Source organism: Eubalaena glacialis, chromosome 14, assembly GCF_028564815.1.
Source record: "Eubalaena glacialis isolate mEubGla1 chromosome 14, mEubGla1.1.hap2.+ XY, whole genome shotgun sequence".
Lineage (NCBI taxonomy): Eukaryota > Metazoa > Chordata > Mammalia > Artiodactyla > Balaenidae > Eubalaena > Eubalaena glacialis.
The window spans coordinates 86,446,879-86,474,812 of NC_083729.1; the positions used below are offsets into that span (position 1 = coordinate 86,446,879).

Consider the following 27,934-nt stretch of genomic DNA (forward strand, 5'->3'; position numbering starts at 1 on the left):
CTCATTGTTGTTTTTAATTTGCATTTCCAGATGACATATGATGTGGTGCATCTTTTTATATGCTTATTTGCCATCTGTATAACTTTTTTGGTGAGATGTCTGTAAAGGTCTTTGGCCCATTTTTTAAGTGGGTTATTTCTTATTGTTGAGTTTTTTAAAAGTTCTTTGTATATTTTGGAAAACCTATCTATCTATCTATCTATTCTTAAGGTACAGTTGATGCACAATATTATATAAGTTTCATGTGTATAACATAGTGATTCACAATTTTTAAAGGTTATATGCCATTTATAGTCTGATTTATTTCACTTAGCATAATACCCTCCACGTCCATCCATGTTGTTACAAAGGGCAAAATGGCAAAATTTCATATATTGTATATTCATATTCATGAATATATATATGTATATATTCCCATACATATATATACACACACACACATACATATACCACATCTTCTTTATCTATTCAGCTGTTGATGGACACTTAGGTTTTCTCCATATCTTGGCAACTGTAAATAATGATTCTATGAACACTGGGCTGCATGTATCTTTTCAAATTAGTATTTTCATTTTCTTCAGATAAATACCCAGGAGTGGAATTGCTTGCTGGGTCATATGGTAGTTCTATTTTTATCAATAGTTTTTTGAGAAACCTCTATACTGTTTTCCATAGTGGCTGCATCAATTTCCATTTCCAGTACACGAGGGTTCCCTTTTCTCCACATCCTCCCCAACATTTGTTATTTGTGCTCTTTTGGATGATGACCATTCTGACAGGTATGAGCTGATGTCTCACTGTGGTTTTAATTTGCATTTCTCTGATGATTAGTGATGTTGAGCATCTTTTCATGTGCCTGTTAGCCATCTATATGTCTTCTTTGGGAAAATGTCTATTCAGTTCTTCTGACCATTTTTAAATTGAGTTGTCTTTTTAAAATTGAGTTTGGATAGCAGTTCTTTATCAGAGGTGTCTTTTGCAAATACTTTTTTCCAGCCTCTGGCTTGTCTTCTCATCTACTTGACATTGTGTTGTGTGGAGTAGAAGTCTTTAATTTTTTTTTTTTTTTAATTAATTAATTTATTTATTTATTTTTGGCTGCGTTGGGTCTTCGCTGCTGCGCGCGGGCTTTCTCTAGTTGCGAGCAGGGGCTACTCTTCGTTGAGGTGCGTAGGCAGTGGCTTCTCTTATTGCAGAGCACGGGCTCTAGGCGCACGGGCTTCAGTAGTTGTGGCATGCGGGTTCAGTAGTTATGGCTCGTGGGCTCTAGAGCACAGGTTCTGTACTTGTGGCACACGGGCTTAGTTGCTCCGCGGCATGTGGGATCTTCCCGGACCAGGGCTCGAACCCATGTCCCCTGCATTGGCAGGCGGATTCTTAACCACTGCGCCACCAGGGAAGCCCGAAGTCTTTAATTTTAATGAAGTACAGTTTATCAATTATTTATTTCATGGATTGTGCTTAAGGGTTGTATCTAAAAAGTAATCACCATACCCAAGGTCATCTACGTTTTCTCCTATGTTATCTTCTAGAGGTTTCATAGTTTTGCATTTTACATTTAGGCCTATGATTCATTTTGTGTTAATATGAAAGGTGTAATGTCTCTGTCTAGATTCTTTGTTTTTTTGTGTGGGGGTGGGGTTTTGTTTGTTTCAGGTTTTTTTTGTTTTTTTTGTTTTGTTTTGTTTTTTTGCACGTGGATGTCCAGTTTTTCCAGTACCATTTGTTGAAAAGACTGTCTTTGCTCTATTGTATTGCCTTTGCCTTTATCAAAGATCACTTGACTATACTTATCTGGATCTCTTTCTGGGCTCTCTATTCTGTTCCATTGGTCTGTCTATTCTTTTGCCAATACCACACCGTCTTAAGTCAGGTAGTGTCAGTACTCCAATTGTGTTTCTTCAGTATCTTTTAATTCTTTACCTCTCCATATAAACTGTAGAATCCATTTGTTAATATACACAAAATAATTTGCTGCAATTTTGATCAGAATTGCACTGAATCTGTAGACCAAGCTGGGAAGAGCTGACATCTTGACAATATTGAGTTTTCCTTTCCATGAACATGGAATATCTCTTCATTTATTTAGTTCTTCTTTGATTTTATTCACCAGTTTTGTAATTTTCCTCATATAAATTTTACACAAAGTTTATTAGATTTAACTTAAGTATTTCTTTTGGAGGGGGTGCTCACATAAATGTGTTTTTAATTTCAAATTCCACTTCTTCATTGCTAGTAAATAGGGAAGCAACTGACTTTGTATACTAACCTTGTATCCTGCAACCTTGTTATAAATGTCTATTAGTTCCAGATTTTTTTGTTGATTCTTTTGGATTTTCTAGGATATCATGTCATCTAGATTAGATTTTAATATTGAAATCTTTTTAGCTTCAAATATCCAAATTCAAACCAAACCAGTTTTGGAATCACTGGACATGGAGACCCAAACTAACTTTTTAGTAACAGATAGCTCTATCGATCATTCAACTCCATGGGATATTCTAACTTCTTGGACCTAGAGATGTTTGATGCACAAATGCAGACACAGAGACCTTTTTTTTTTAATGATATGCTTCTAGGAAATATTCTGAAAACACTCCAGCTTTTTAGAAGTGTTGATTTATCTGACATAGAAATCCAAATAGAAGAACTTCTACTACTAAAATATACCTGTTTAGAAAGAAAAGTTCATGTAAGCAGTATAGAAACACAGAAAATGAGTATTGGTTTTGAAACCTGGGGATTTTTTTTTTTTCACCAGCAATGAAACATAAACAGCAATAGATACATTTCTTTCTGGCTGGTTCAGCCTGAACACTATGGAACCTCAGTTTAGAGTTATAGAAACCTAAGCATGTGCTGAACTGTGCTCAGGACTTAACTTCTAACGAGTGGAGTTCACATGTGGGATAAACTTAAAATTTTTCTCATGAACTGACAAAATGGGTAACAGAGACAATGGTATTTTAACTATGCATAGGTTCATTATAATTCTTTGCCTTTTATACACGTATATATGAAATCTATGATAAATGTGAGTGCGTTATAAAGACATTAACCTATTAAAATACATGGACAGCTGACTTCTCAGCAGAAATAATTTAAGTCAGAAGACAGTAGGATATCATCAAAGTGTTAAAATAAAAGTAATTCCCAAACTGTAGAATTCTCTACCTAGCAAAAATATCCTTCAGTACAGTAAGGTTGCAATAGAGGTAGTGAGAAACACTCAGCTTTTGGATACATTTTGAAGACAAAATCAACTGGATTGGATATGGGTATATGAAAGAGAAATCATGGATCACTTCAAGGTTTCAGTATGAATGGAGTTTCCATTGACTGAGATGAGAAGACTGAAAGAGCGGGTTTGTGTGTGTCAGAGGGGGAAGGGTGGAGAAACTCAGGTTTGGAAATGTTAATTTTGAGAGGCCTATTAGACATCTTAGTGAAGATGACAACAAGGTGGTTGGACATTCAAGTTTACAGTTCAAGAGAGAAGTCCAGGCTACAGATATACATTTGAGAGTCAAGAGTAAATACATGAAAGTGAATGAGATCACCTAGGGATGAGTATAGATATAAAAAAGAAGCAGTCTAAGGACTGAACTCAGGGACACTTCCAACATTTGGAGGTAAGGAGATGAGGAAGAACTATCAGGAAAGACTGAATAGGACAGGCAAAGAGATAAAAAGAAAATCAAATGAGCATGGTATCTCAAAAGCCAAATGAACAAAGTGTTTAAAGGAGCAGAGAAAGAGAACGTAAGTGATCAACTTTGTGAAATGTTGCCAATAGGTCAAATAAAATGAAGACTGATAACTGACCACTGGATTGAGCAACATGAAAGTAAATATTACCTTGAAAAGAAGTTTTGATAGGATGGTGAGGGAGAAAGGCAGATTATAGTAGGTTCAAGAGAAAACAAGAAGTGAGACATTGGAGCCAGAAGTTCAGGCAACTCTTTCAGTGAAATTCCTGTAAATGAGACACAAGATTTAGTACAAATATAGGACATATGAATAACATGATTACAAATCTGATTACAAAGGGACAAATACAAAAACAATGCACCAACTATTTCAGAATTTATAATTTCTCAAGTATACACAGATCATTACCAAAAACTGACCATAAAAGTAGAGAACAACAAATTTCAGAAATTTTAAATCTAACAGTATGTTAACAAAACAATGTAATTAAGCAAGAAATCAATCACAAAGGGAAAATTCATTATGTTTTTTGGATATTTAAAATCACACTTATAAATAACCAATGGATCAAATAAAAAGTCATAATGGAAATTAGAAAATATTTTATAAAGAAAGAAGTACATAACAAAACTTGTAGCTTACATTAAAAGAAGTATTTTGAGGAGAATTTATGGCCTTAAATGTTTATATGAGAAAAAAGACTTAAAAGTAATAAATGTAAGCATCCATCTTAAGAAATTAAAAAATAGAAAATAAATTTAAAGAAAATAGAAGAAAGGAAATAATAAAGAACAGAAGTTAATGAACTAATAAGACAAACAATAGGGAAATTGGTCCTTTGAAAAGACTAATAACAGACTAGAAAAAGAGCAAATCACTACTGATTCTGTGGACAGTAAAATGTTGATAGAATATTGTATACAACATTATTCTAAAAATGTTTTAAAATTTAGGGAAAATGGACAAATGCCACAAAAATATATATATTGAAAAGCATAAGAAGAAATTTCTGATTGTCCTTTTCCATTAAACAAATAAAAGCTTCCCTCAAAGAAAAATTGAGACCTAATTGGATTCACTGGGAAGTAATAAATTATTCCAGATAATGAAAGAAGACAAAATGAATTGGAAAGATTATTATAAAGTTTATATTACCTTGATACCAAAATCTGATTTAAAAAACCCCCAAGACTGGCAAATTATTAGCCAATCTCATTTATAAAAATAGAGTTAAAAAATATTTTAAACAAAGTATTAGTTAACTGAGACCAGAAATCTATAAAAAGTATAATATACCCTGACCAATTTGACAAAGCACATCCTTTCCTGAAAAAACACTCTCAGTAATCCACAAATAGAAGGAAACCTCTTCATTCTGATAGAAAACATCTGGGAAAAACATGCAGCTAACATCATACTAACTACTGAGAGTCAGAATGCTTCCCCTAATATGTGGAACAAGACAAGGATGTCCACTTCACCGATTCCATTCAACAAATCACTGGATGTTCTAGCCAGTGCAATAAGGCAAGAAAAATAAAGGGGAAAAAAGCATGCAGACTGAACAAGTAAAAAGGTCTTTATTTGCAGATGATCTAATTATCTATGTAGAAAATTGAATGGAATCTATAAAAAGGCTACTAGAACTAGAAGGTATATTTAGCACGGTTGTAGAATACTGGATAAATAAATAAAAATAAATTGTAGGACTTTTGGTTTTCGCCCTGACATGTAAAGAGCTTAGGAGCCATCATTCCCACTGTTATGGGGGAAATAAAAAGAAAGATGAATAAGCTGAGGATCAAAGACTTTTCATAGACATATCAGAGTAGTGAGTTGCAGGACAAATCACCACCCCAAAAACAGAAAAGTATGGCAAATTAGGAGACTTACAACTGAGATCTGTTTATCTAAAGCAGAAGTCACTGGAATTATAATTGGTTAAGAACATTTAAACAATAAACACCTCATCAAAGATATACAGATGGCAAATAGCAATATGAAAAGATGTTCCACATTACTTGTCATTAGAGAATTGCAAATTAAAACAATGAGATATCACTACACACTTATAATGGCTAAAATACAAAAATCTGACAATACCAAATGCCGACAAGGATGTGGAGCAACAGAAAGTCTCCTTCACTGCTGATGGGAATGCAAAATTTTACAGTCACTTTGGAAGAGAATTTGGCAGTTTCTTACAAAGCTAAATAAGTTTTTCTATATATGATTCAGCAATTGTGCTCCTAGGTATTTCCTGAACTGATCTGAAAACTTCTGTCCACACAAAAACCTGCACATGAAAGTTTATAGCAGCTTTATTCACAACTGCCAAAAACTGGAAGCAACCAAGATGACCTTCAATAGGTGCATGGATAAACACAATGTGGTACATACATATGATAGAATATTATTCAATGGGAAGAAATGAGGTATCAAGGTATGAAAAGACATGGATGAACCTTAAATGAACATTACTAAGTGAAAGAAGCCAGTCTGAAAAGGCTATGTGCTGCATGATTTCAATTATATGACATTCTGGATAAGGCAAACATTACCTCAGCCAGGTGACCAAAGTCAAAATCAACAGTAATGAATCATATCAATAAGATGTACTCATGACACCCTGGGTACCTGTGTATACTAAAATGGCACTTTAATTCTGTGATCTTTCTCTCAAAAACATTACCCAACCTAATCATGAGAAAACCATCAGACAAACCCCAACTGAGAGATATTCTACAAAATACCTGATCAGTACTCCTCAAAACTGTCAAGGTCATCAAAAACAAGGAAAGTCTGAGACTGCCAAGAGAAGCCTAAGGAGACATGACAACTAAATGTAATGTGGTATCCTGGATGGGATCCTGGAACAGAAAAAGGACATTAGGGAAAAACTAAGGAAATCTGAATAAATTACAGACTTTAGTTAATTATAGTGTATCAATGTTGAGTCATTAATTTTAACAAATGTACCATACTAATGTAAGATGTTATTAACAGAGGAAATTGGGTGTGAGGTATGTAGGAACTTTTCACTATCTTCACAATTTTTCTGTAAATCTAAAACTGTTATATAATACAAAGTTTATTTTTTAAAAACAATCGTGTTGATATTTTCGTATACAAGCAATAAACAATCAGAAAGTAAAATTCTAAAATTCCACTTACAACAGCATCAAAAAATGGAAAATACTTAGGGATAAATCTTACAAAAGAAATGCGAGATCTATATGTATAAAACATTGCAGAGGGAAATTAAAGACCTAAATAAAGAAATGGAAAGTGTTCATGAGTGGGAGTTTTTCCCCAATTCCAATCAAATCCCCAAGCAGGCTTTTGTGTTTACACTATGAAGCTAATTCTAAAATTAAAATAAAATGCAAAGGAACCAGAATAGCCAAAACAACTTTGAGAAAGAACAAAGTTGGAGGACTAACATTACCTAATCTGAGGATTTAAAAAAAAAAAAGGAATCAGGAATGTTGTATTGGCATCAAGATATATATAGATCCACCAAACAAAATAAATAATCAAGAAACAGACCTACACATATATGGACAACTGACTTACTACAAAGGTACAAAACAATTCAGTGTAGACAAGTAAAGAAAGTTTTTCAACAAATGGTGCTGGAACAATTGGATATCCATATGCAAAAAAACTGAATTTTGAGCTACACCTTGTACTATATACAAAAATTAACTTGCATAGATTTAAATTTAAGAACTGAAACTATAAAACTGCTAGAAGAAAACACAGGAGAAAAATCTCATCTTAGGCTTGACAACAATTTCTTAAAAAGAACACAAAAGCTGGATATAAATTTTTAAAAATCAATAAGTTTTACTTAATCAAAAATCAAAAACATTTCCTCTTTAAAAGACACTTAAGAAAATAAAAAGGCAGGCCATAGACTGGGAAAAAAATATTTGCCAAACATATATGTACCTAACAAAGGACTTTTATCTAGAATATAGAGAGCATTTTTATGACTTAATACTATAAAAAAACTCAATAAAAGTGTGCAAAAGTTCTGAACAGACACTGAAGAAGATATGTGTATGGCACATAAGGACATGAACAGATGCTCAAAATTACTAGTTATTAGAGAAGGCAAATCAAAACCATAATACGTACCTATTAGGATGGCTAAAACTATAAAGATACTGCATACCAAGTGTTGGTGAGGATATGTAACAACTGGCACTCACACACTGCTGGTGCAAATGTAAAATAAAATAATACAACCACTCTGGAAAACAGTTTAATGGTTTCTTCAAAAGTTAAACATATATCCATCATAAGACTCAGTCTTAGGTATTTACCCAAGAGAAATAAAAGCATATGTCCATACAAAGACCCATATAAGAATACTCATAGCAGTTTTATTTGTTATAGCCCTAAACTGGAAGCAACTGAAATATTTATGTGGTATATTCATACAATGGAATATTACTCAGCAATAAAAAGGAATAAACTATTGATTATATGTGACAACATGGATAAATCTCAGAATAATGATGCTGAGTGAAAGTAGCCCAACAAAAGAATATATACTGTATGATTTCACTTATATAACATTTTAGAAAATCCAAACAAATCTCTATGACAGAAGCCAAATCAGTGGTTGCCTGGGGAGGGCAGGGGAGGGGAGAGGTTAGAGGAGTACGAGAAGACTTTGTGGAGTGATGGATAGGGCCACTATCTTGAGGGTGGTGACGGTTTTACAGGTACATACACATGTCAAAACTTACCACACTGAACACTTTAAATATGTGTAGTTTACTGTACATATATCAATTGAACTTGAATAATACTGTTAAAAGAAAACAACTGTACACAAAAAACCTCTAAATTATTGTACACTTATCTGTTAGAATATTTTAATAAACCACGATAATGCTTTCAAAGAATTTCTAATGACATGTGTAAATGCTTATGGTATACAATTAAGTGAAATTGGCCAAATATATAACTTAATATAGGATGATATCAATTACATAGAAAGCTTTTATACACACAGATAGATCTATTTCTGGTTAGAAAAATGATCTATATTAATAATAGTTTTCCCTGGGTTATGGAATCATGGGTGATCTAAATTTCCTGTATGCTTTTCTCTATTTTCCAAAGTTTTCTTTGTTGTCCTTCTTATTTTATTATTATTTTTATTTTACCTGAGTTTGCAATATCCTTTTAAGCAGGAAAGTAAAAAATAAATGAAGGGAAAAAATTTAAGTGACTCTCTGTCCTGACAAGTGATTCCAATATATGCACCACAGACCCGTGAAAGACCAAAGAGGGGATTCTGGGAATTCACGTATGAACCAAGTATTATCTGTAGATTTAATAATATACTTCATACTCATATGAACTATTATATTTCATAGGTTCATAGATGCACTGAAATTCAACCTTACTGAATCTGTAGAATGTCTATTTCTCACATCAATAGATACTACAAGTAAAACACTAACATGGAGGTCTTCAAAAACTTATTCCCCTACGTCATTGCCTGTAGGTTGCTTCAATTGGAATATCTTCTGCTACCTTTCTGCAATATGTAGAAAGTGCTAAGCACAGTACATGGCATTCAATTAATAGAAGTTCTATTACATGTTCCTATTTCTCTGCTATGACTTTATTACATGCTAAACTACCCCTTTCCTAAGCTACTATCAAACCGGTGCTTTGTGCTTTCTTATATCGTTCAAATCCCAGAACATAACTAAAGTTATAAGGTAAATTAAACAGTGAGGGCTTCCCTGGTGGTGCAGTGGTTAGGAATCCACCTGCCAATGCAGGGGACATGGGTTTGAGCCCTGGTCTGGGAAGATCCCACATGCCGCAGAGCAACTAAGCCTGTGCCCCACGGCTACTGAGCCCGCGCGCCACAACTACTGAAGCCCGCACGCCCTAGAGCCCATGCTCCATGACAAGAGAAGCCACCGCAATGAGAAGCCCACGCACCGCAACGAAGAGTAGCTCCTGCTCACTGCAACTAGAGAAAGCCTGAGTGCAGCAACGAAGACCCAATGCAGCCAAAAATAAATAAATAAAATAAAAAACAAAAATAAATTAAACAGTGAAATACCAAAGTCAAATATGCTCTTTACACAGAAGGGCTTTGTAAAAGCTACTTCAGCTAAACATTGAGGCTTTCTGCAAATATAAGATTAAGATTACTAGTTAAGTGTGGCATTCCCAGTCTGTGACTGACCTTCAGGAAATCATTTAATGTCTGCTAAGGTGTCTACGACTGCTTCATAATAATCCTCTCAGAAAATAAAGTCAACAAATAACTTAATTATCACTATAAAATATACTACAAAAAGCAGAGCTATTATTTATAGTTAAACTATTAGTTGTTTAATGGTAATTGAGTTTACCTCAAAGAATTATTCTCTGCTTTTTGTCTGCCAAGTTCACTTTCGGTATCCATTGCCTTTCTTGCTAGTGATTTCATTTCTTTTTCCACAGTGGTTATGGTTTCCTTCATCAAAGTCATATTTGACATTTGTTCCATACGTTCATCATCGAGCTATACAAGCAGAATGACAAAGTTACTGCCATCACTAAAAACGTTTCAGTAATCTTCCTAAAGAGACATCCTCTCTTTGTACAAACCGGTACATAAGATTCACACAATGAGATGATCAGATTAGACTTGAACATTGCAGGAGGCTGTATGGACAAGGCGACCGTGGAGCAGGAACTCAGACAAGCCACTGCACAGCTTTTCCATAAAGCCTATCGCAGTATACGCATCTATATTTTCAGTCTGGTTCAGCTGGACTATAGCACACACAGCTTATTTGCAAAAGGATTTCTTATTTGTTGCTCAGCATTAACAAATTACATATATAAAAAGTGGGATTATGAAAAATGTTTTTCTCCTGTCTACTGCTTTTTTTAAAACTCATTATAACAACATAAAACAGATGAATTCAGAAATATAATCAATTAAATTTGGTTAACAGGAAGTTGAATTCCCTTAATTCTGTTTATATAGTCAAAACATTTCAAATATATGCTCATAGCATCTCAAATCCTTGATTAGTAAAAAGGTGATGCTTCACAATTAAATTCAGTTTAAATACATTTCATTAATTGCCATTTCATTATAATTTTCTCTACCCTAGCTACTCTTTAGGTAGAATAAGCCAGTTTCTCTATCCCTGGCAATGTTATCGTTAATGAAACAGGGAGATGAAAAAGTTGCTAAAATCCCTTAGAATGCATCCCTAATGTTTTTTTTAAAAGAACACACTTTGCAACCTAACACAAAAAAAGACTTCACTCACATTTTTTAGAAGGAAATAAATAATGAAAAAGTAACTAGTTACACCATACATACTACCATAAATGTATTAGGATTACAAACACTATCATAAAAAACCAACTTCTCTGAACACAGAAAAGGGGGAAAGAGGGGAACCACTGAGAGTTTATAGCCAAAAGTGCAAAAGTGATTTTTCTTTACGTTATGAACTGTACACTCCAGCTCCTCTATCCTTTGTTCCAAGTGAGCCTTCTCATTAAACGCTGTCTCTTGGGCAATCTGTTTAAAAAACAAAAACAAAGCAGAGCGCTTTCAATGTCACTGCATTGTGTCTCACAAATGCTCATATAGGTAAAATTCTTTCAAACCTTTAGCCTTTCCCTTAGACTATCTCGTTCTGTGGTCATTCTTCGTAAATCAGTGAAGGCCACATCTCTCTCAGTCTCCACCCGCCGGAGGATGGCATGTGCTGTTGTTGATTTAGAAGATTTACAGCTTTTCATCATTTCTCGTCGAAGTCGGGCAATTTCTTCCTGTGCCTATTATTTAAATACACAGATAGACTTTTATTTAACAAGCTTTAGGACAGAAATAAATACAGCTATCTTATATCCAGCTAGTTAAAATGCAAACCTATATTAATATGCATGCGGCAGGATAATAGTATAATTCTTTAATGAGTTTACACAAATAAATGCAAATGATGCCCCCATATGTAAATGAATGTCTACAGATAGAAGCTTGGTTTACAATATCTTTGCCAAAAATTAAAAAAAAAATTAATTTGGAAGCAGTCAATGAAAGAAACAGTGTTTTACTAAGAAATATATATGGTACTCCATCCATTTTTTTTTTTTTAGACTTTCTTTTTTTAACATCTTTATTGGAGTATAATTGCTTTACAATGTTGTGTCAGTTTCTGCTGTATAACAAAGTGAAACAGCTATATGTATACATATATCCCCATATCCCCTCCCTCTTGCGTCTCCCTCCCTCCCTCCCTATCCCACCCTTCTAGGTGGTCACAAAGCACCGAGCTGATCTCCCTGTGCTATGCGGGTGCTTCCCACTAGCTATCTATTTTACATTTGGTAGTGTATATATGTCCATGCCACTCTCTCACTTCGTCCCAGCTTACCCTTCTGCCTCCCCATGTCCTCAAATCCATTCTCTACGTCTGCATCTTTATTCCTGCCCTGCCCCAAGGTTCTTCAGAACCATTTTTTTTTAAGATTCCATATATATGTGTTAGCATATGGTATTTATTTGTTTTTCTCTTTCTGACTTACTTCACTCTGTATGACAGACTCTAGGTCCATCCACCTCACTACAAATAACTCAATTTTGTTTCTTTCTATGGCTGAGTAACATTCCATTGTATACATGTGCCACATCTTCTTTATCCATTCACCTGTCAGTGGACACTTAGGTTGCTTCCATGTCCTGGCTATCGTAAATAGTGTTGCAATCAACCATGTCTCTTTTTGAATTATGGTTTTCTCAGTAGTGGGATTGCTGGGTCATATGGTAGTTCTATTTTTAGTTTTTTAAGGAACCTCCATACTGTTCTCCATAGTGGCTGTATCAATTTACATTCCCACCAACAGTGCAAGAGGGTTCCCTTTTCTCCACACCCTCTCCAGCATTTATTGTTTGTAGATTTTTTTGATGATGGCCATTCTGACTGGTGTGAGGTGATACCTCATTGTAGTTTTGATTTGCATTTCTCTACTGATTAGTGATGTTGAGCATCCTTTCATGCGTTTGCTGGCAATCTGTATATCTTCTTTGGAGAAATGTCTACTTAGGTGTTCTGCCCATTTTTGGATTGGGTTGTTTTTTTTCTTTTTGATATTGAGCTGCATGAGCTGCTTGTGTATTTTGGAGATTAATCCTCTGTCAGTTGCTTCGTTGGCAAATATTCTCTCCCATTCTGAGAGTTGTCTTTTGTCTTGCTTATGGTTTCCTTTGCTGTGCAAAACCTTCATTAGGTGCCATTTGTTTACTTTTATTTTATTTCCATTTCTCTAGGATGTGGGTCAAAAAGGATCTTGCTGTGATTTATGTCATAGAGTGTTCTGCTTATGTTTTCCTCTAAGAGTTTTATAATGTCTGGCCTTACATTTAGGCCTTTAATCCATTTTGAGTTTATTTTTGTGTACAGTTTTAGGAATTATTCTAATTTCACTCTTTTACATGTAGCTGTCCAGTTTTCCCAGCACCACTTATTGAAGAGGCTGTCTTTTCTCCACTGTATATGCTTGCCTCCTTTATCAAAGATAAGGTGACCATATGTGCGTGGGTTTATCTCTGGGCTTTCTATCCTGTTCCATTGATCTATATTTCTGTTTTTGTGCCAGTACCATACTGTCTTGATTACTGTAGCTTTGTAGTATAGTCTGAAGTCCGGGAGCCTGATTCCTCCAGCTCCGTTTTTCTTTCTCAAGATTGCTTTAGCTGTTGTCTTTTGTTTCCATACAAATTGTGAAATTTTTTGTTCTAGTTCTGTGAAAAATGCCATTGGTAGTTTAATAGGGATTGCACTGAATCTGTAGATTGCTTTGGGTAGTATAGTCATTTTCACAATATTGATTCTTCCAATCCAAGAACATGGTATATCTCTCCACCTATTTGTACCATCTTTAATTTCTTTCATTAGTGTCTTATAGTTTTCTGCATACAGGTCTTTTGTCTCCTTAGGTAGGTTTATTCCTAGGTGTTTTATCTTTTTGTTGCAATGGTAAATGGGAGTGTTTCCTTAATTTCTCTTTCAGATTTCTCATCATTAGTGTATAGGAATGCAAGAGATTTCTGTGCATTAATTTTGTATCCTGCTACTTTACCAAATTCATTGATTAGCTCTAGCAGTTTTCTGGTAGCATCTTTAGGATTCTCTATGTATAGTATCATGTCATCTGCAAACAGTGACAGTTTTACTTCTTCTTTTCTGATTTGGATTCCTTTTATTTCTTTTTCTTCTCTGATTGCTGTGGCTAAAATTTCCAAAACTATGTTGAAAAATAGTGGTGAGGGTGGGCAACCTTGTCTTGTTCCTGATCTTAGAGGAAATGGTTTCAGTTTTTCACCATTGAGAATGATGTTGGCTGTGGGTTTACTCCATCCATTTTGTGATAAATTTGAATTCAGCACAATTCAGGTAGAATACTGGTTTAAAAAATATCATAGTGTTCCAGTCTTTGTCTCCAAAATGTATATGCCATTTTCATGTCCTGGCTACTTTTACCCTGACAGAAAGGCCCATCAGTCCTTACTGACAACCCAACAAACTCTTTACACACTTGTTCAACAACCATCCTTGGGTTCCAAATCTATTCCATATCTACAGATGATTTCATATCCTACTTTCCTATCCTTTTTGAATCCTACTTTTGTTTCACATCCTACTTTTTTTTGAATACCACCCTCTCCACTGGCTCTTTCTCTACTTCTTCAACCACGCACATAACTCCCATATCTTGAAAAACTGTCACTAAATCCTGCTGCCCCATTTACCATCAAATGTCTCTTTTTCCTTTGACAGGCTTTTTTTGTTTTAAGTGACATGGATTGTACATCTTGCCTGTTCCTTACTTCCCACTCTCTCTCCCCAGTCTAACCTGGCTCCCACACCCACCACTCTGCAGAATTTCACGTAATGACCTCACCAAATCTAATGGCCTCTTCTCAGTTCCTGTTCTTGATATTTCGGCAACACTTGCCATTGCCTTCAACACTCTCCTTGAGAGTCCTTCCTTCCTTGGGCGTATAACACTGTTCTGCCTTAGTTTCCTGTCTTCTTTATCTCTTTCAAAGGTTCCTCTACCAATTGAATAAAACTTCCCAAGATTCCATCTTGACTTCTCTGTTCCTCTATTTATAGCTTTCTCATTCAGAAACTTCATCCATTCTGAAGGCTTAAAACAGACGACTTCTCAATCTACATACTCAGCTCTTGCCTCTCTCCCCACTCCAGTCTCACATTTCTTACTGCCTGATGGCAGTTACTACCTGATGTACCATCATCATCTTACTCTATCTCTCTGAAACCAAACACATCTTTTCCCTCAAATCACCGATGACTTTCTTGTTTCTTTTTCTATTACCACAATTCTTCAGTCATTCAAAACAAACTTCAGTGATCTCCATTTGTCCCTCCTTTGTGCTAAAATCAAATCTTGTTAAGTCTTCCTTTTCAGTGTCTTTTGTATCTGTCTCTATCTTTATTTCCACTGATAGCACCCTAGATTAGTCCCTTAATGCTTCATGCATGGACTACTGTTAACAACCTTCTAAAGAGTCCATGGGGACTTCCCTGGTGGTGCAGTGGTTAAGAATCCGCCTGCCAATGCAGGAGACATGGGTTTGAGCCCTGGTCCAGGAAGATCCCACATGCCGCAGAGCAACTAAGCCCGTGGACCACAACTACTGAGCCTGCATGCCACAAGTACTGAAGCCCGCGCACCTAGAGCCCGTGCTCAGCAACAAGAGAAGCCACAGCAATGAGAAACCCGCACACTGCAACGAAGAGTAGCTCCCACTCACCGCAACTAGAGAAAGCCCGCGCTCAGCAACAAAGACCCAATGCAGCCAAAAATATAAACAAATAAATAAATAAAATAAAATAAAATAAAAGAGTCCATGGTTTCTCCCTCCTCCAATTCTCCTGAAGGAGAAATTGTTATATAAGATGATAACATAGAAAGATTACGTAAGAGATAATGAAGAATTGTTACCAGATTAAAATTGTAAAAATGTAGCTTTCATCATATTTCTTCCACTTTAAAAAAAAAAAAAACAGAATGTCCATTGTTTATAAGAAAGCAAAGTATAAACCTCCTATAGGGCCCACTGAACAGCTTCTACCATGTAGTCTAGAAATTGGCAAACTATATATAGTTCACAGGCCAAATCCAGCCTGCCTCCTATTTTTGTAACTCTGTAAGCTGAAAATGTTTTTTATATTTTAAAATGGTTAAAAAAAATCAAAATAAGATGAATATTTCACAACAGGTAAAAAGAATATGAAACTCAAATTTCAGTGTTCATAAATAAATTATACTGGAACACAGCCAAACTCATTCATTTGTATATTATCTATAGCTGCTTTCACACTACAACAATAGAGTTGAATAGCTGTGTCAGAAGTCACATGGCCTGCAAAGCCCAAGCTATTTCTTATCTGGGCCTTTACAGAAAATGTTTTCAGACTCCTGCTCTAGTCTAGTCTACCTCTCAAGCCCTTACTCCACTGACATATACTTTTATTCTAGTCATAAACTGATCCATTTATGTACTGACTTTCCCACCTTTATCCTTTGCTTCATACCATTCCTTTAGTCTGGAATGTTCTTTCTTACCCCTTTCAAGATAAAAGAAACCCCATTCATCCTTCAGGACTCAAACTCCACGTCGTCTAGCAAAGATCTTGATAACCATAACTAAAAGTACTCACCTCTTTTATTTCTTACAATATCTTCTAGACTACTCACGCTAAAGTAACAAAAAGTAAATACAAGACAATATATTTTATCTCCCCAACTAGACTGCAAACATAGAAAACAGTCTCTGGCTTATTTTTTCTATCTTTTAGGGTAGCAAGCCCAGAACCCTGCACTTAGTAGCTGTAATTCTTAATAAAATTTGATATTTTAAAAATAAATATATATTCAGACTATTTCTATGCATGTATATGAGCTTTTTCGGATATGGGGATAACGTGTGTGTGTGTGTGTACATACACAAATACATTACATTTCATTAAGAATACCATAAGAACAAAGGCAATTCCCAAATGTTAGATTAATTTGATTGACAGATTTAAGCATTCTCATAGAACTTAAAGAATTACCTATCTCTAGAATTGAATGTTAGTATTTACGTATTTTGTTTACTTATAAATAAGTTTACCTGCTCATACAGAAGAAAGGTCTTGTCTCTCTCAGATGTGAGAACCTTGACATTACCCTGAATTTCTGCCAAATGACGCTCATATTTTTCCAGCATGCATTTGAGTTCTTCACGGTCTCTTGTTGTCTTCAAAAGCTCTACATCGCAGTTTGTACCCTACAATTATTACATAAGAAATCTGAATAAACAACAAGGTCCTTCTGTAGAGCACAGGGAACTATATTCAATATCCTGTGATAAACCAAAATGGAAAAGAATATGAAAAAGAATATACATATGTATAACTGAGTCACTTTGCTATACAGCAGAAATTAAACAGAACATTGTAAATCAACTATACTTCAATAAAATTTTTTAAAAATGAAATCTGAAATTATTCTTTGACATGTGTTACTGATAGAAAGGTGCTACTGATGACAGCACACGATCTCTAGTTAAGCAAATACGACGATATAATGAAATGATGAAAAAAGTTTAAAAATCGCCTCTCTTTTAAACAACTTCATCCCAAATTGCTCCACATTTGTATGATTACCCCCAACCACTACTAATGCTGGGGATAAAGGCCAATTTCAACGGTCCACTGTGCTATCAAAGAGAGCTCTGTCTCTCATCCTCCTTGGTACACCAATTCATGCCAAATTAAAAGGAATTATTTCCAGATTAGATAAATCAAAGAATAAAAGTCACTGAGCAACGAACTCCAAAATATTTACAAGTCTCCAAAACCTACCCTGGAAGATGGAGATGGGCGTCTTGGGCTTTTAGATCTACTTCTGATCATCTTTCTCAAATTTTGAGCTTCTCTCTTGTAGTATTCTCTGTCTGCTTCTAAAGTTTTGACAAAGGAATCAAGTCTGGAAGGAGATTTATTTTGTGCTTTTTCAGTCTCTAAAATTATCTTGCCAAGGAGGAAAAAATTAGGCCATTATTTCAAGCTAAACTATAGCATCATTTTCTAAATGAAAGTTGAAAGTAAACAGGATCCTTAAAAATAATAAATTTGGTATTTTGAAAATAATTCAAAAAATAATAATTCATCAATACTTTTTCAAAAGCAGTTAGATACCTTCCTTTTCCAGCATTTCTGAATGTAATGTATTTTTATTTCACTGAAAATGTCCCTACATTTACGCAATAACTTTGAAGAAAAAATAGTAAAGAAATTTCAGAGAGGCCAGAATTGTTTCTTGTATCAGATCTAGTAACAAATCCTAGAAATGGAATTAATTTGCTTAGAGAAACTTGTATGCTACTATTAAAGCATCTGTTCATAGCTTTCAAGTTTTGTTCAGTAATCGTTCAATGAATGAATAAATTAAATGAATGCTGGATATTCTATACTTGTATATACTTTCAAGTGCATTTCCATTTACTTTAATATATTTAGAAACATTTGTTTTACAACATTTATTTTACCAATACTTTATTGGGAAAAAAGTACGGATATTTTAGAGCGGATGTTTCAAATATTTTAAATGATAACACTAAAATGTCTAATCAGAGCAATTTTCATTTCACATTGTTAAAGAGAACATATTACTCAGAACTAAGTAACATTTGACTTAAAAATATTAAGAAGAATATATGTGTACACAAATACATCTTACATTTTGAGAATTAAATTACTCACAGCCGTCATTTTAATCAAGTAACAGCTAAGAGCATTAATAAAACCAACCAAAAGTTCTCTCCAGCTCTAGGAAGGAAAGGAGTAATGATGAAATAGAGCAAGAATAGCATCGCTCTTACGGATGGGAGTACCCCTGAGCATCAGGCAGAGAGTGCTGATTTTAGAAAACAAACATTTTTTATTGTTCACAAAATGCATGAGAGCCAAAACATATGTACAATTTTTGCTGTCCTACTAACAGAATAAAAATGATTCCTTAATATATATTTATGAAAAATGTACTTACAGATCTGAGCCTTTTTATTGTATCTTCCAATACTATTATATTATTTTGCTGGCAAATGAGTTCAATCTGAAAAACAAGCCAGAAAAAATTGTTATTTAGGTGTAAAGTGTTTAAACTGATTTCACTGGAATGAGAGCATCAAAAACAGAAGCCGCTTAAAAATAAAAACATGCAGACAGTGAATACTTTATGAAAGAAAAGATAATCCACTCTGATGTTTACCTACTTTTGATGGCAAAAGAACCTAGAATGAAATGAAGCAGTTCCTTTAAATTGTCTAATGTTTTGTATAAAATACTAATTGATTTTATTTTGTCAAATTACTCCCCATAAACTGGAACAAACTATTAATACTAATTATAATTCTGAAGATGATAACAGGGAAGAGTCAAAAGAATGACTAGAATAAGTTTTCCCAAGTCACCATAGTCAGAAGTGATTGCTCTTTCCTCTGAATTCTTTTAATAGTTTAGTTCAATCCAACCCACAAAATACTTTTTGTATCAGTTTTATAACATTGTGTTAAAAGTCTTACAGTATAGCTACCTGCAATCATATATAGTCTGTGACTAGATTGTACGTTCCTGGAGGAGAGTGACTATGTTTTTATGTAAAGCTGTAAATCTCTTTGTTAAAAGTTGGCATATTAGTTTAATGGATTTATTTCTCAATTCGTAAACCACCCCCTTGTTATTCTAATCAAAAATGTCTCCTGTTATATTTTAAATTTGAATTTCCTGCAATTATTGCTTCTCATTTGTTCTTTAGACCAAAGTTCTAAGATTTCTCTGGCAGTTATATTTTAGTTTATGAAATACTAAGGGGTGTTATGGTATGGAATATAACTTACATACAGTTTGGATAAGGTTATATATAGTTTTGGATAAGTTTGATAATTTTTCAATGCTTTAATGTGTACTACTATGTAGACACTAAAAAAAAAAAAAAAGGATCTATACTGAATTATGTGCAAAGATGTCCATATATATTAAGTATAAAAACTCACACTGCCGAAAATTTTATCTAGTACGACACATCCTTGTAAAAAATAAATTTATACAAACATATCCTAGATACAGATGGAACATAACCAATAAGTAAATTGAGCAAGATAGGTTATGTCTAGGTATAGCAAGGTGTGATTACAGTACATATTATTTTCTTCATTATACTCTTCTATTTAAAAAAATATGTATCACTTTTATAATGATAAAAAAATTAATGCTTATTCCACTCTGAAAAACAAACTTATAACTGGCCCAAATGAAAAGATGCCAGCCCAGTGCTTTCATTTATTTGACAATTGTTTAATGAGGGTCTACTATGTGTCTGACATTGTGTTATATGCTGGCTATAGCAGTGAATAAAACAGACAGAAACCTCTACCCTCATGGAGCTTACATTCTCGTTGAAAAGAGAAAAATAAAAGATAATAGGTAAAGTATATATCAGACAGTCATTGTGTCATTCAAAAATATATATAGTGAGCACTCACATCTGTTCTATACTTAAGATTTTTAAAAAGGGAATAAAATAGACAAAGATCCTTGCCTTTGGACACCTTACATTCCAGCTGGATAGACAACAAAAAATAAACCTAACGAATAAATTACATACTACATTAGAAAAAAAGAGCAATATCCTTAAGAATATTGGGCGTGTTTATGAAGGAATAGGCTGGAATTTTAAAGGGGGTGATCAGGGAAGTCCTCATTGAGGGAGTCAACCATGTAAAAATTCGGGAGAAGAATATTCCAGGCAGAACATTCAGCTATAGCAAAAGGCAAAAGATTGTCTGCTAAATTCCAAGGAATAGTAAGGAGGTCAGTGTGGCTCCAGCAGAGGGAAGGAGGAGGAAAGTAGTAGGAAAGTGCTAGAGAAAAATGAATCAGGGAGAGAGAGAGGGAATAAGCATGCGTGGTTGGGGGCATAGGTCAGAAACCAATACAGGTTTTACGCCTTGTCTTCCTCATGGTAGGTTCTGAAGCATTTTTGACCGAATCACATACAAAGTAACAGTAATGACAAGAGCTACCAGAGATCCAGTCCAATAATGGCCCCATGTTAATTAAAAATATAAACTGTATGAAGAAACTAGTAATGGTAAAATTGCAATTCTGTTTCTTCATATTTCACAAACTTGTGTTCACTAATCTGGGAAACACTGCATTAAGTCATGAATGGTAACAACTCAAGAAGAAAAGATCAAAGAAGGCTTACGGTTGTGGGAGCTTTAAAATATGTCCCAAAATTCTGATACTCTTTCCTTCAAAAGATGGAGCTTAATTTCTCTCCCCCTTAAGTGTGGTCTATACTTAGTGACTCACTTCTAAAGAACAGGATATGGTGGAAGTGACGGTATGTAACTCTTGAGACTGGATCATAACAGGCACTGGAAATTCTTCCTTGTTGTCTCTTTTGGATCATTGGCTCCAATGGGAAGCCAGCTGCCATAAAGAATATATCAAGGGACTTCCCTGGTGGCGCAGTGGTTAAGAATCTGCCTGCCAATGCAGGGGACACAGGTTTGAGCCCTGGTCTGGCTCAAACTAAGCAACTAAGCCCGTGCGCCACAACTACTGAGCTTGCGCTCTACAGCTTGCGAGCCACAACTACTGAGCCCACGTGCCACAACTACTGAAGCCCGTGCGCTACAACTACTGAGCCTGCACTCTAGAGCCCACGAGCTACAACTACCGAGCCTGCACTCTAGAGCCTGAGAACCACAACTACTGAGCCCGCGTGCCACAACTACTGAAGCCCACGTGCCTAGAGCCCATGCTCCACAAGAGAAACCACCTCAATGAGAAGCCCGCGCACCGCAATGAAGAGTAGCCCCCGCTCACCGCAACTAGAGAAAGCCCACGTGCAGCAATGAAGACCCAACGCAAACAAAAGTAAATAAATAAATAAATAAATAAATAAACTTATATTAAAAAAAAAAAGAATATATCAAACAACCTAGGGAGAGGTTCACATGTCAAGGAACTAAGCTTCCTGTCAAAAGCCAAGAGTCATCTGAATAAGTCATCTTAAAAGCAAATCCTCCAGTACCAATCAAGCCATGACTGCAGCCTGGCCATCACCTTGATTACAATTTCCTGAGAAACCATGAACTAGAACTACTTAGCTAAGCTGCACTTAAAACTGTGAGATATAAATGTTTGTTGTCTGAAGTCATTAAGATTTAGGGGTAACTTGTTACATAGTGATAGATAATACAATAGTAAATACTCAAAACATTTTCATGGAATGAATGATGGAAGAAGTTACTCAGTGGACTTTAAAAACATGACTAAAAGTAAACTCTTCTGAGTAAGTAAATTTAATACTATCTCAATTCTAGACAAACAGTAGTTTTAGCCTCAGACTCTACCTCCATATATCTAAAGAATAATCTCAAATAGTACAGGGACCCAAACATTCTCAGCTCTCAAATTAGAAATTCTCGTTTCAAGTCTCATCTCACAAATCAGACAAGGAATCTCTCCCCAGTGACTGGATGCCTAAACCGTACATCCAATGACTTCATGATGATAACAACACGCACTGGTATTCACATTCCCAGCACCTTTCATGCATCTTTCTAATCCCCATTCTACCTGGAACATTCCCTTATTGAGGTTGGTGTTTTCATTTCAGGGCATTTTACCAACACAAAGGACCTATTTCCATTTTGCCCTCTCTTTATTAACTTTCCAATGTTTTCCCTGCATCAGCAATGTTATCTCTACCCTAAAACTACAGTCCACCTCTTCTACAAATAGCTTTCCAATTCTCGAATACACCAAACATTCCACATCATACATATATGGATATCTATTTCCTAGAAACACTCTTTTCTGAGCTAGGCAGAATTTCCAACTATGAATTTAATATTTTCAGTTTTAGGTAAATCCTAGCTCTTTTATTTTAGATGTTCTGCATTCCTGAAATTCTTCCTTTGGATAGCAGAGGATTCACCCTCAAAGAGTACTCGCTCTCTCTCTAGAACACAGACCCTAACAACCCTTTAAAATTGATGACTTCTAAACCAGGCATTCTCTTTATGGGAATTTGGCCAACTAGGCTTCCCACAGTCTGGGAAGGAGTGCTGTTAATTTTAAATTTGAAGAAGAAAACAAGAAAGACATAATAAAACATCAATCCAGTGTTTTTTGACAATTTTTATAATTAAGGCTGAACTCAATTTACCATTAAACTGTGAATGAACGATAACTATTATTAAAAAAGAAACAATACAAACAAAAAAGTTTGTTGAGAATGTTTAAAATACTTAAGTTACTTTTAAATATCCTTCAAATACTTTGGTAGCAACTATTATAAGATAAATAATTTGCAAGTTAAAAACAAATCATTCTTATCTACTCTCTCAAATAGTTCTCCTAAGGACCTCCTCCAGGCAACATCGTTCAAGAAGACTGTGCCCTTCTATTAAAGTAATAAACTTCATGTATTTAAATATTCCATTATTCAGTATTTTCACTAATACAGACTTATCCTTTACACACTCTAAATAAGTGAGGCTACTGCATGTAAACAAATACCATCCTAGTGTTCATTAACTAGGCTCTTAGATTTCAAATTACTGTAACAAATAATGCCTTCAATAACACTTATGTTTACAGCCTGATCATTTATTTAATTAAGTGTTTTATCATATGCTACCAAGAGTACCATATGCTTTATTATATGCTACCAAGAGTATATTAAAAGGATGTGTATGAAATAACATGTAACAACAATTAGCTTTGGGAAACTACCATCTTATAGACACAATTTACTAATCTGGTGATTAATAAAATCAAGATGAATAAGCACATGTTATCACTTAAAAATTCAACAGGTTGTTTTCTGGCTTTCAAATATACCATGTGTCTTGCCTGTAAGCCATTAGACAACAATGAGAAATCAAACTGTCTTCATTTTATAGTACTGTTTAAATTCCTAGTTTCTAAAGGTCATGGTAGGGTACTAAAATTTAATCAAGAAATAAAATGTTTATCAAAATTTCATAAAGCTATAGTTATTAAAATAATACGGTGGTGGCATAGAAGATGGCAAATGAATCAATGAAACCAAATTGTCCAGAAACATATCCATGCACATATAAGAATTCAGTAGCTGTTAAAATGGCACTTTATATCAGTGACTGAAGAAAGTACTATTCAACCATACCTCATACTAGAACAAAAAGAAATTCCAGAAGGATTAAAACTTTAAATATACATATTAAGAAGTCTTAAAAGAAAACTGTAGAAAATATTCTTGTAGTTCTTGAGGTGAGAAGGCCTTCCTAAACAAGGATCAAAACTAGGTGGATAGAGGGTTTTTAGGGCAGTGAAATTACTGTTTCATACTATAATGGTAGATACATGTCATTTTACATTTGTTCAAATCCATAGCAGGTACACCACCAAGAGTGAACCCTAATGTAAACTATGGACTCTGGGTGATCATGACATGTCAATTCTTTATTTTTTTTAATAAATTTATTTATCTATTTATTTATTTTTGGCTGCGTTGGGTCTTCGTTGCTATGCACGGGCTTTCTCTAGTTGCGGCGAGCGGGGGCTTCTCTTCGTTGTGGTGTGCGGGCTTCTCATTGCAGTGGCTTCTCTTGTTGTGGAGCACGAGCTCTAGGCACACAGGCTTCAGTAGTTGTGGCACATGGGCTCAGCAGTTGTGGCTTTCAGGCTCCAGAGTGCAGGCCCAGTAGCTGTGGCGCATGGGCTTAGTTGTTCCATGACATGTGGGATCTTCCCAGACCAGGGCTCGAACCCGTGTCCCCTGCATTGGCAGGCAGATTCTTAACCACTGCACCACTGGAGAAGTCCCAATATGTCAATTCTTTTTTTTTTTTTTTTTTAAAGATTTTTTTATTGATTGATTGATTGATTGCTATGTTGGGTCTTCGTTTCTGTGCTAGGGCTTTCTCTAGTTGCGGCAAGCGGGGGCCACTCCTCATCGCGGTGCGCGGGCCTCTCACTATCGCGGCCTCTCTTGTTGCGGAGCACAGGCTTCAGATACGCAGGCTCAGTAGTTGTGGCTCACGGGCCTAGTTGCTCCGCAGCATGTGGAATCTTCCCAGACCAGGGCTCGAACCCGTGTCCCCTGCATTGGCAGGCAGATTCTCAACCACTGCGCCACCAGGGAAGCCCCAGTGTCAATTCTTTATCATAAAATGTAACAAATGTACCACTTTGGTGGAGGATTGCGGATAATGGGGGAGACTAGGCATGTGTGGGGGCAGGGAGTATATGGGAAATCTCTGTTACCTTCTGCTTCACATTGTTATGAACCTAAAACTGCTCTAAAATAATAAAGTCTATTCAAATATATTTTTTTTAATTTTTATTTATTTTATTTATTTTGGCTGCATTAGGTCTTTGTTGCTGCACACGGGCTTTCTATAGTTGCGGTGAGCAGGGGCTACTCTTGGTTGCGGTGCGTGGGCTTCTCATTGCGGTGGCTTCTCTTGTTGCAGAGCACGGGCTCTAGGCCTGAGGGCTTCAGTAGTTGTGGCTCGCGGGCTCTAGAGCGCAGGCTCAGTAGTTGTGGTGCATGGGATTAGTTGCTCCACGGCATGTGGGATCTTCCTGGACCAGGGATCGAACCTGTGTCCCCTGCACTGGCAGGCAGATTCTTAACCACTGCGCCACTGGAGAAGTCCCAATATGTCAATTCTTTTTTTTTTTTTTTTTTAAAGATTTTTTTATTGATTGATCGATTGATTGCTATGTTGGGTCTTCGTTTCTGTGCTAGGGCTTTCTCTAGTTGCGGCAAGCGGGGGCCACTCTTCATCGCGGTGTGTGGGCCTCTCACTATCGTGGCCTCTCTTGTTGCGGAGCACAGGCTCCAGATGCGCAGGCTCAGTAGTTGTGGCTCACGGGCCTAGTTGCTCCGCAGCATGTGGAATCTTCCCAGACCAGGGCTCGAACCCGTGTCCCCTGCATTGGCAGGCAGATTCTCAACCACTGCGCCACCAGGGAAGCCCCAATGTCAATTCTTTATCATAAAATGTAACAAATGTACCACTTTGGTGGAGGATTGCGGATAATGGGGGAGACTAGGCATGTGTGGGGGCAGGGAGTATATGGGAAATCTCTGTTACCTTCTGCTTCACATTGTTATGAACCTAAAACTGCTCTAAAATAATAAAGTCTATTCAAATATATTTTTTTAAATTTTTATTTATTTTGGCTGCATTGGGTCTTTGTTGCTGCGCACGGGCTTTCTCTAGTTGCGGTGAGCAGGGGCTACTCTTGGTTGCGGTGCGTGGACTTCTCATTGCGGTGGCTTCTCTTGTTGCAGAGCACGGGCTCTAGGCCTGAGGGCTTCAGTAGTTGTGGCACGCGGGCTCAGTAGTTGTAGCTCACGGGCTCTAGAGCGCAGGCTCAGTAGTTGTGGTGCATGGGATTAGTTGCTCCACGGCATGTGGGATCTTCCCGGACCAGGGATCGAACCTGTGTCCCCTGCACTGGCAGGCAGATTCTTAACCACTGCGCCACCAGGGAAGTCTCATTCAAATGTTTTAAAAGGGGGTGGGACCTCAAAAAAATAAAAGATCAAAACTCAGAATTCAGTAAAGATTGACAAATTTGACTACATAGAAATTTAAAACCTTTGGTTAAAAAAAAACACCTTTTTTTAAAGTGTGAAATAAATTGTGTATGTGTGAAAACAGAAAAGAAGAATGGAAATATATATATATGTATATGTATATATATATATATATACATATATATATATATATATATACATATACATATATATATATATATATATATATACATATACATATATATATATATATACTCGTTGGTAGATACCTCTGCAGCGGAAAAAAGGATTAGGGAGAAAGAGAAATGTTCTATATACAGAACATTCCCATTGCTTTGAGTTTTTACTATGACTACATATTACTTAGGAAAATTTTTGAGTAAAAATTTTTAAAAGAAATAAGATGTGAGACACAAAACAATTTAATCCTTAGAATAGACATTTAATTACAATGTCAAATCTAAAAAACTTTCAAATGATGTAAATGAGAATGCCACTTTTTCCACTACATTAATAACTACGTGATGTTTAAAGTAGAATTAAAATCCTGATCAGTAGTTGGATGTTACCTAGACTTGTTGTGGTGATCATTTCACAATACATACAAATATTGAATCATTATGTTGTACACCTGAAACTAATATAATATTATTTGTCAATTATACCTCAATTAAAAAAAAAAAAAACCTGATCAGTGATAAATCTAATACCTTTGCTTCTTCAAGTTCCTTGTCGGCAGTATCCACCACAAACTTTTTCTCTTTTTCTAGTTGCTCTGCTAGTTGGTCAATTTTAATCAATTCTTGACAAAGATGCTCATTGTGGCTGGTTAAATCCTCTACTTGACTGCTTACCACCTCCTTACTATCCAAGAGTTTCCTAACATATTCTTCCAAGCCATGATTTGTCTGTTTGAGATCTTCAATCTGTTATAAGTAGAAAGAAAATAATCACATTAAATTATTTCCTTAGCTTCCCTCTGAGGAGAAAAACTAGGTGACTGGATTCAGCAAGGGAGGCTTGCTTCCCTGGCAAGGAGACTTAACTATATATCTTTTTTTACTTTCTGAATTTTGTACCATGTGACTGTATTACCTATCTGAAAAAAAATATACTAAGTGAAAATTTAAAGGTTTATAGCTATAATTCTCAAAACAATTTACAGCTTAATAACAAAAAAACCCCACTTAGTGTTGATATTTAACAAAACTATTAGAAAAATTGCCAAATATTTATATCTGCAGAAAAGAAACCAGTCTTGAAATTATTTAATTTTAATAATTAATATCATCAATTAGGCATTCTTTAGAATTAAGTTTCTAACTACTGTCATCAAAATATGTTAACTCTTTAGAGAAGTCCTTTTGAACATATCGGTAACTTACTTGACTAAGCTAAATACCAAATCAATCAAGTATTTGCTGACTAATGTGAAGGACCACAGCTTTCTTTCCCAGCCCACTAATCAAACCATCAATGGATGAAGAAAAGGTCCTTTTCTATCATGAAGGTATCCAAATGCCTTTAAAGGAAAAAAAATATGTTA

General features: G+C 35.4%; 1 protein-coding gene across 5 annotated transcripts in view; it reads right to left on the minus strand.

The window, feature by feature from the left end:
• The window catches only part of TSGA10 (testis specific 10), a 101,983-nt gene that overhangs the window by 53,284 nt on the left and 20,765 nt on the right, over positions 1 to 27,934 (minus strand). For 4 of the 5 annotated variants that reach the window (XM_061211039.1, XM_061211036.1, XM_061211037.1 and 1 more), the window contains exons 3-9: positions 27,099 to 27,314; positions 18,826 to 18,891; positions 17,640 to 17,807; positions 16,907 to 17,062; positions 11,368 to 11,538; positions 11,201 to 11,278; positions 10,107 to 10,258 (exon numbers count right to left, since the gene is read on the minus strand). In XM_061211039.1, coding sequence (XP_061067022.1) covers positions 10,107 to 10,258; positions 11,201 to 11,278; positions 11,368 to 11,538; positions 16,907 to 17,062; positions 17,640 to 17,690 — 608 coding nt within the window. In that variant the 5' untranslated portion in view covers positions 17,691 to 17,807; positions 18,826 to 18,891; positions 27,099 to 27,314. The remainder of the gene's footprint in view (positions 1 to 10,106; positions 10,259 to 11,200; positions 11,279 to 11,367; positions 11,539 to 16,906; positions 17,063 to 17,639; positions 17,808 to 18,825; positions 18,892 to 27,098; positions 27,315 to 27,934) is intronic. The other variant, XM_061211038.1, reaches the window with a different exon arrangement.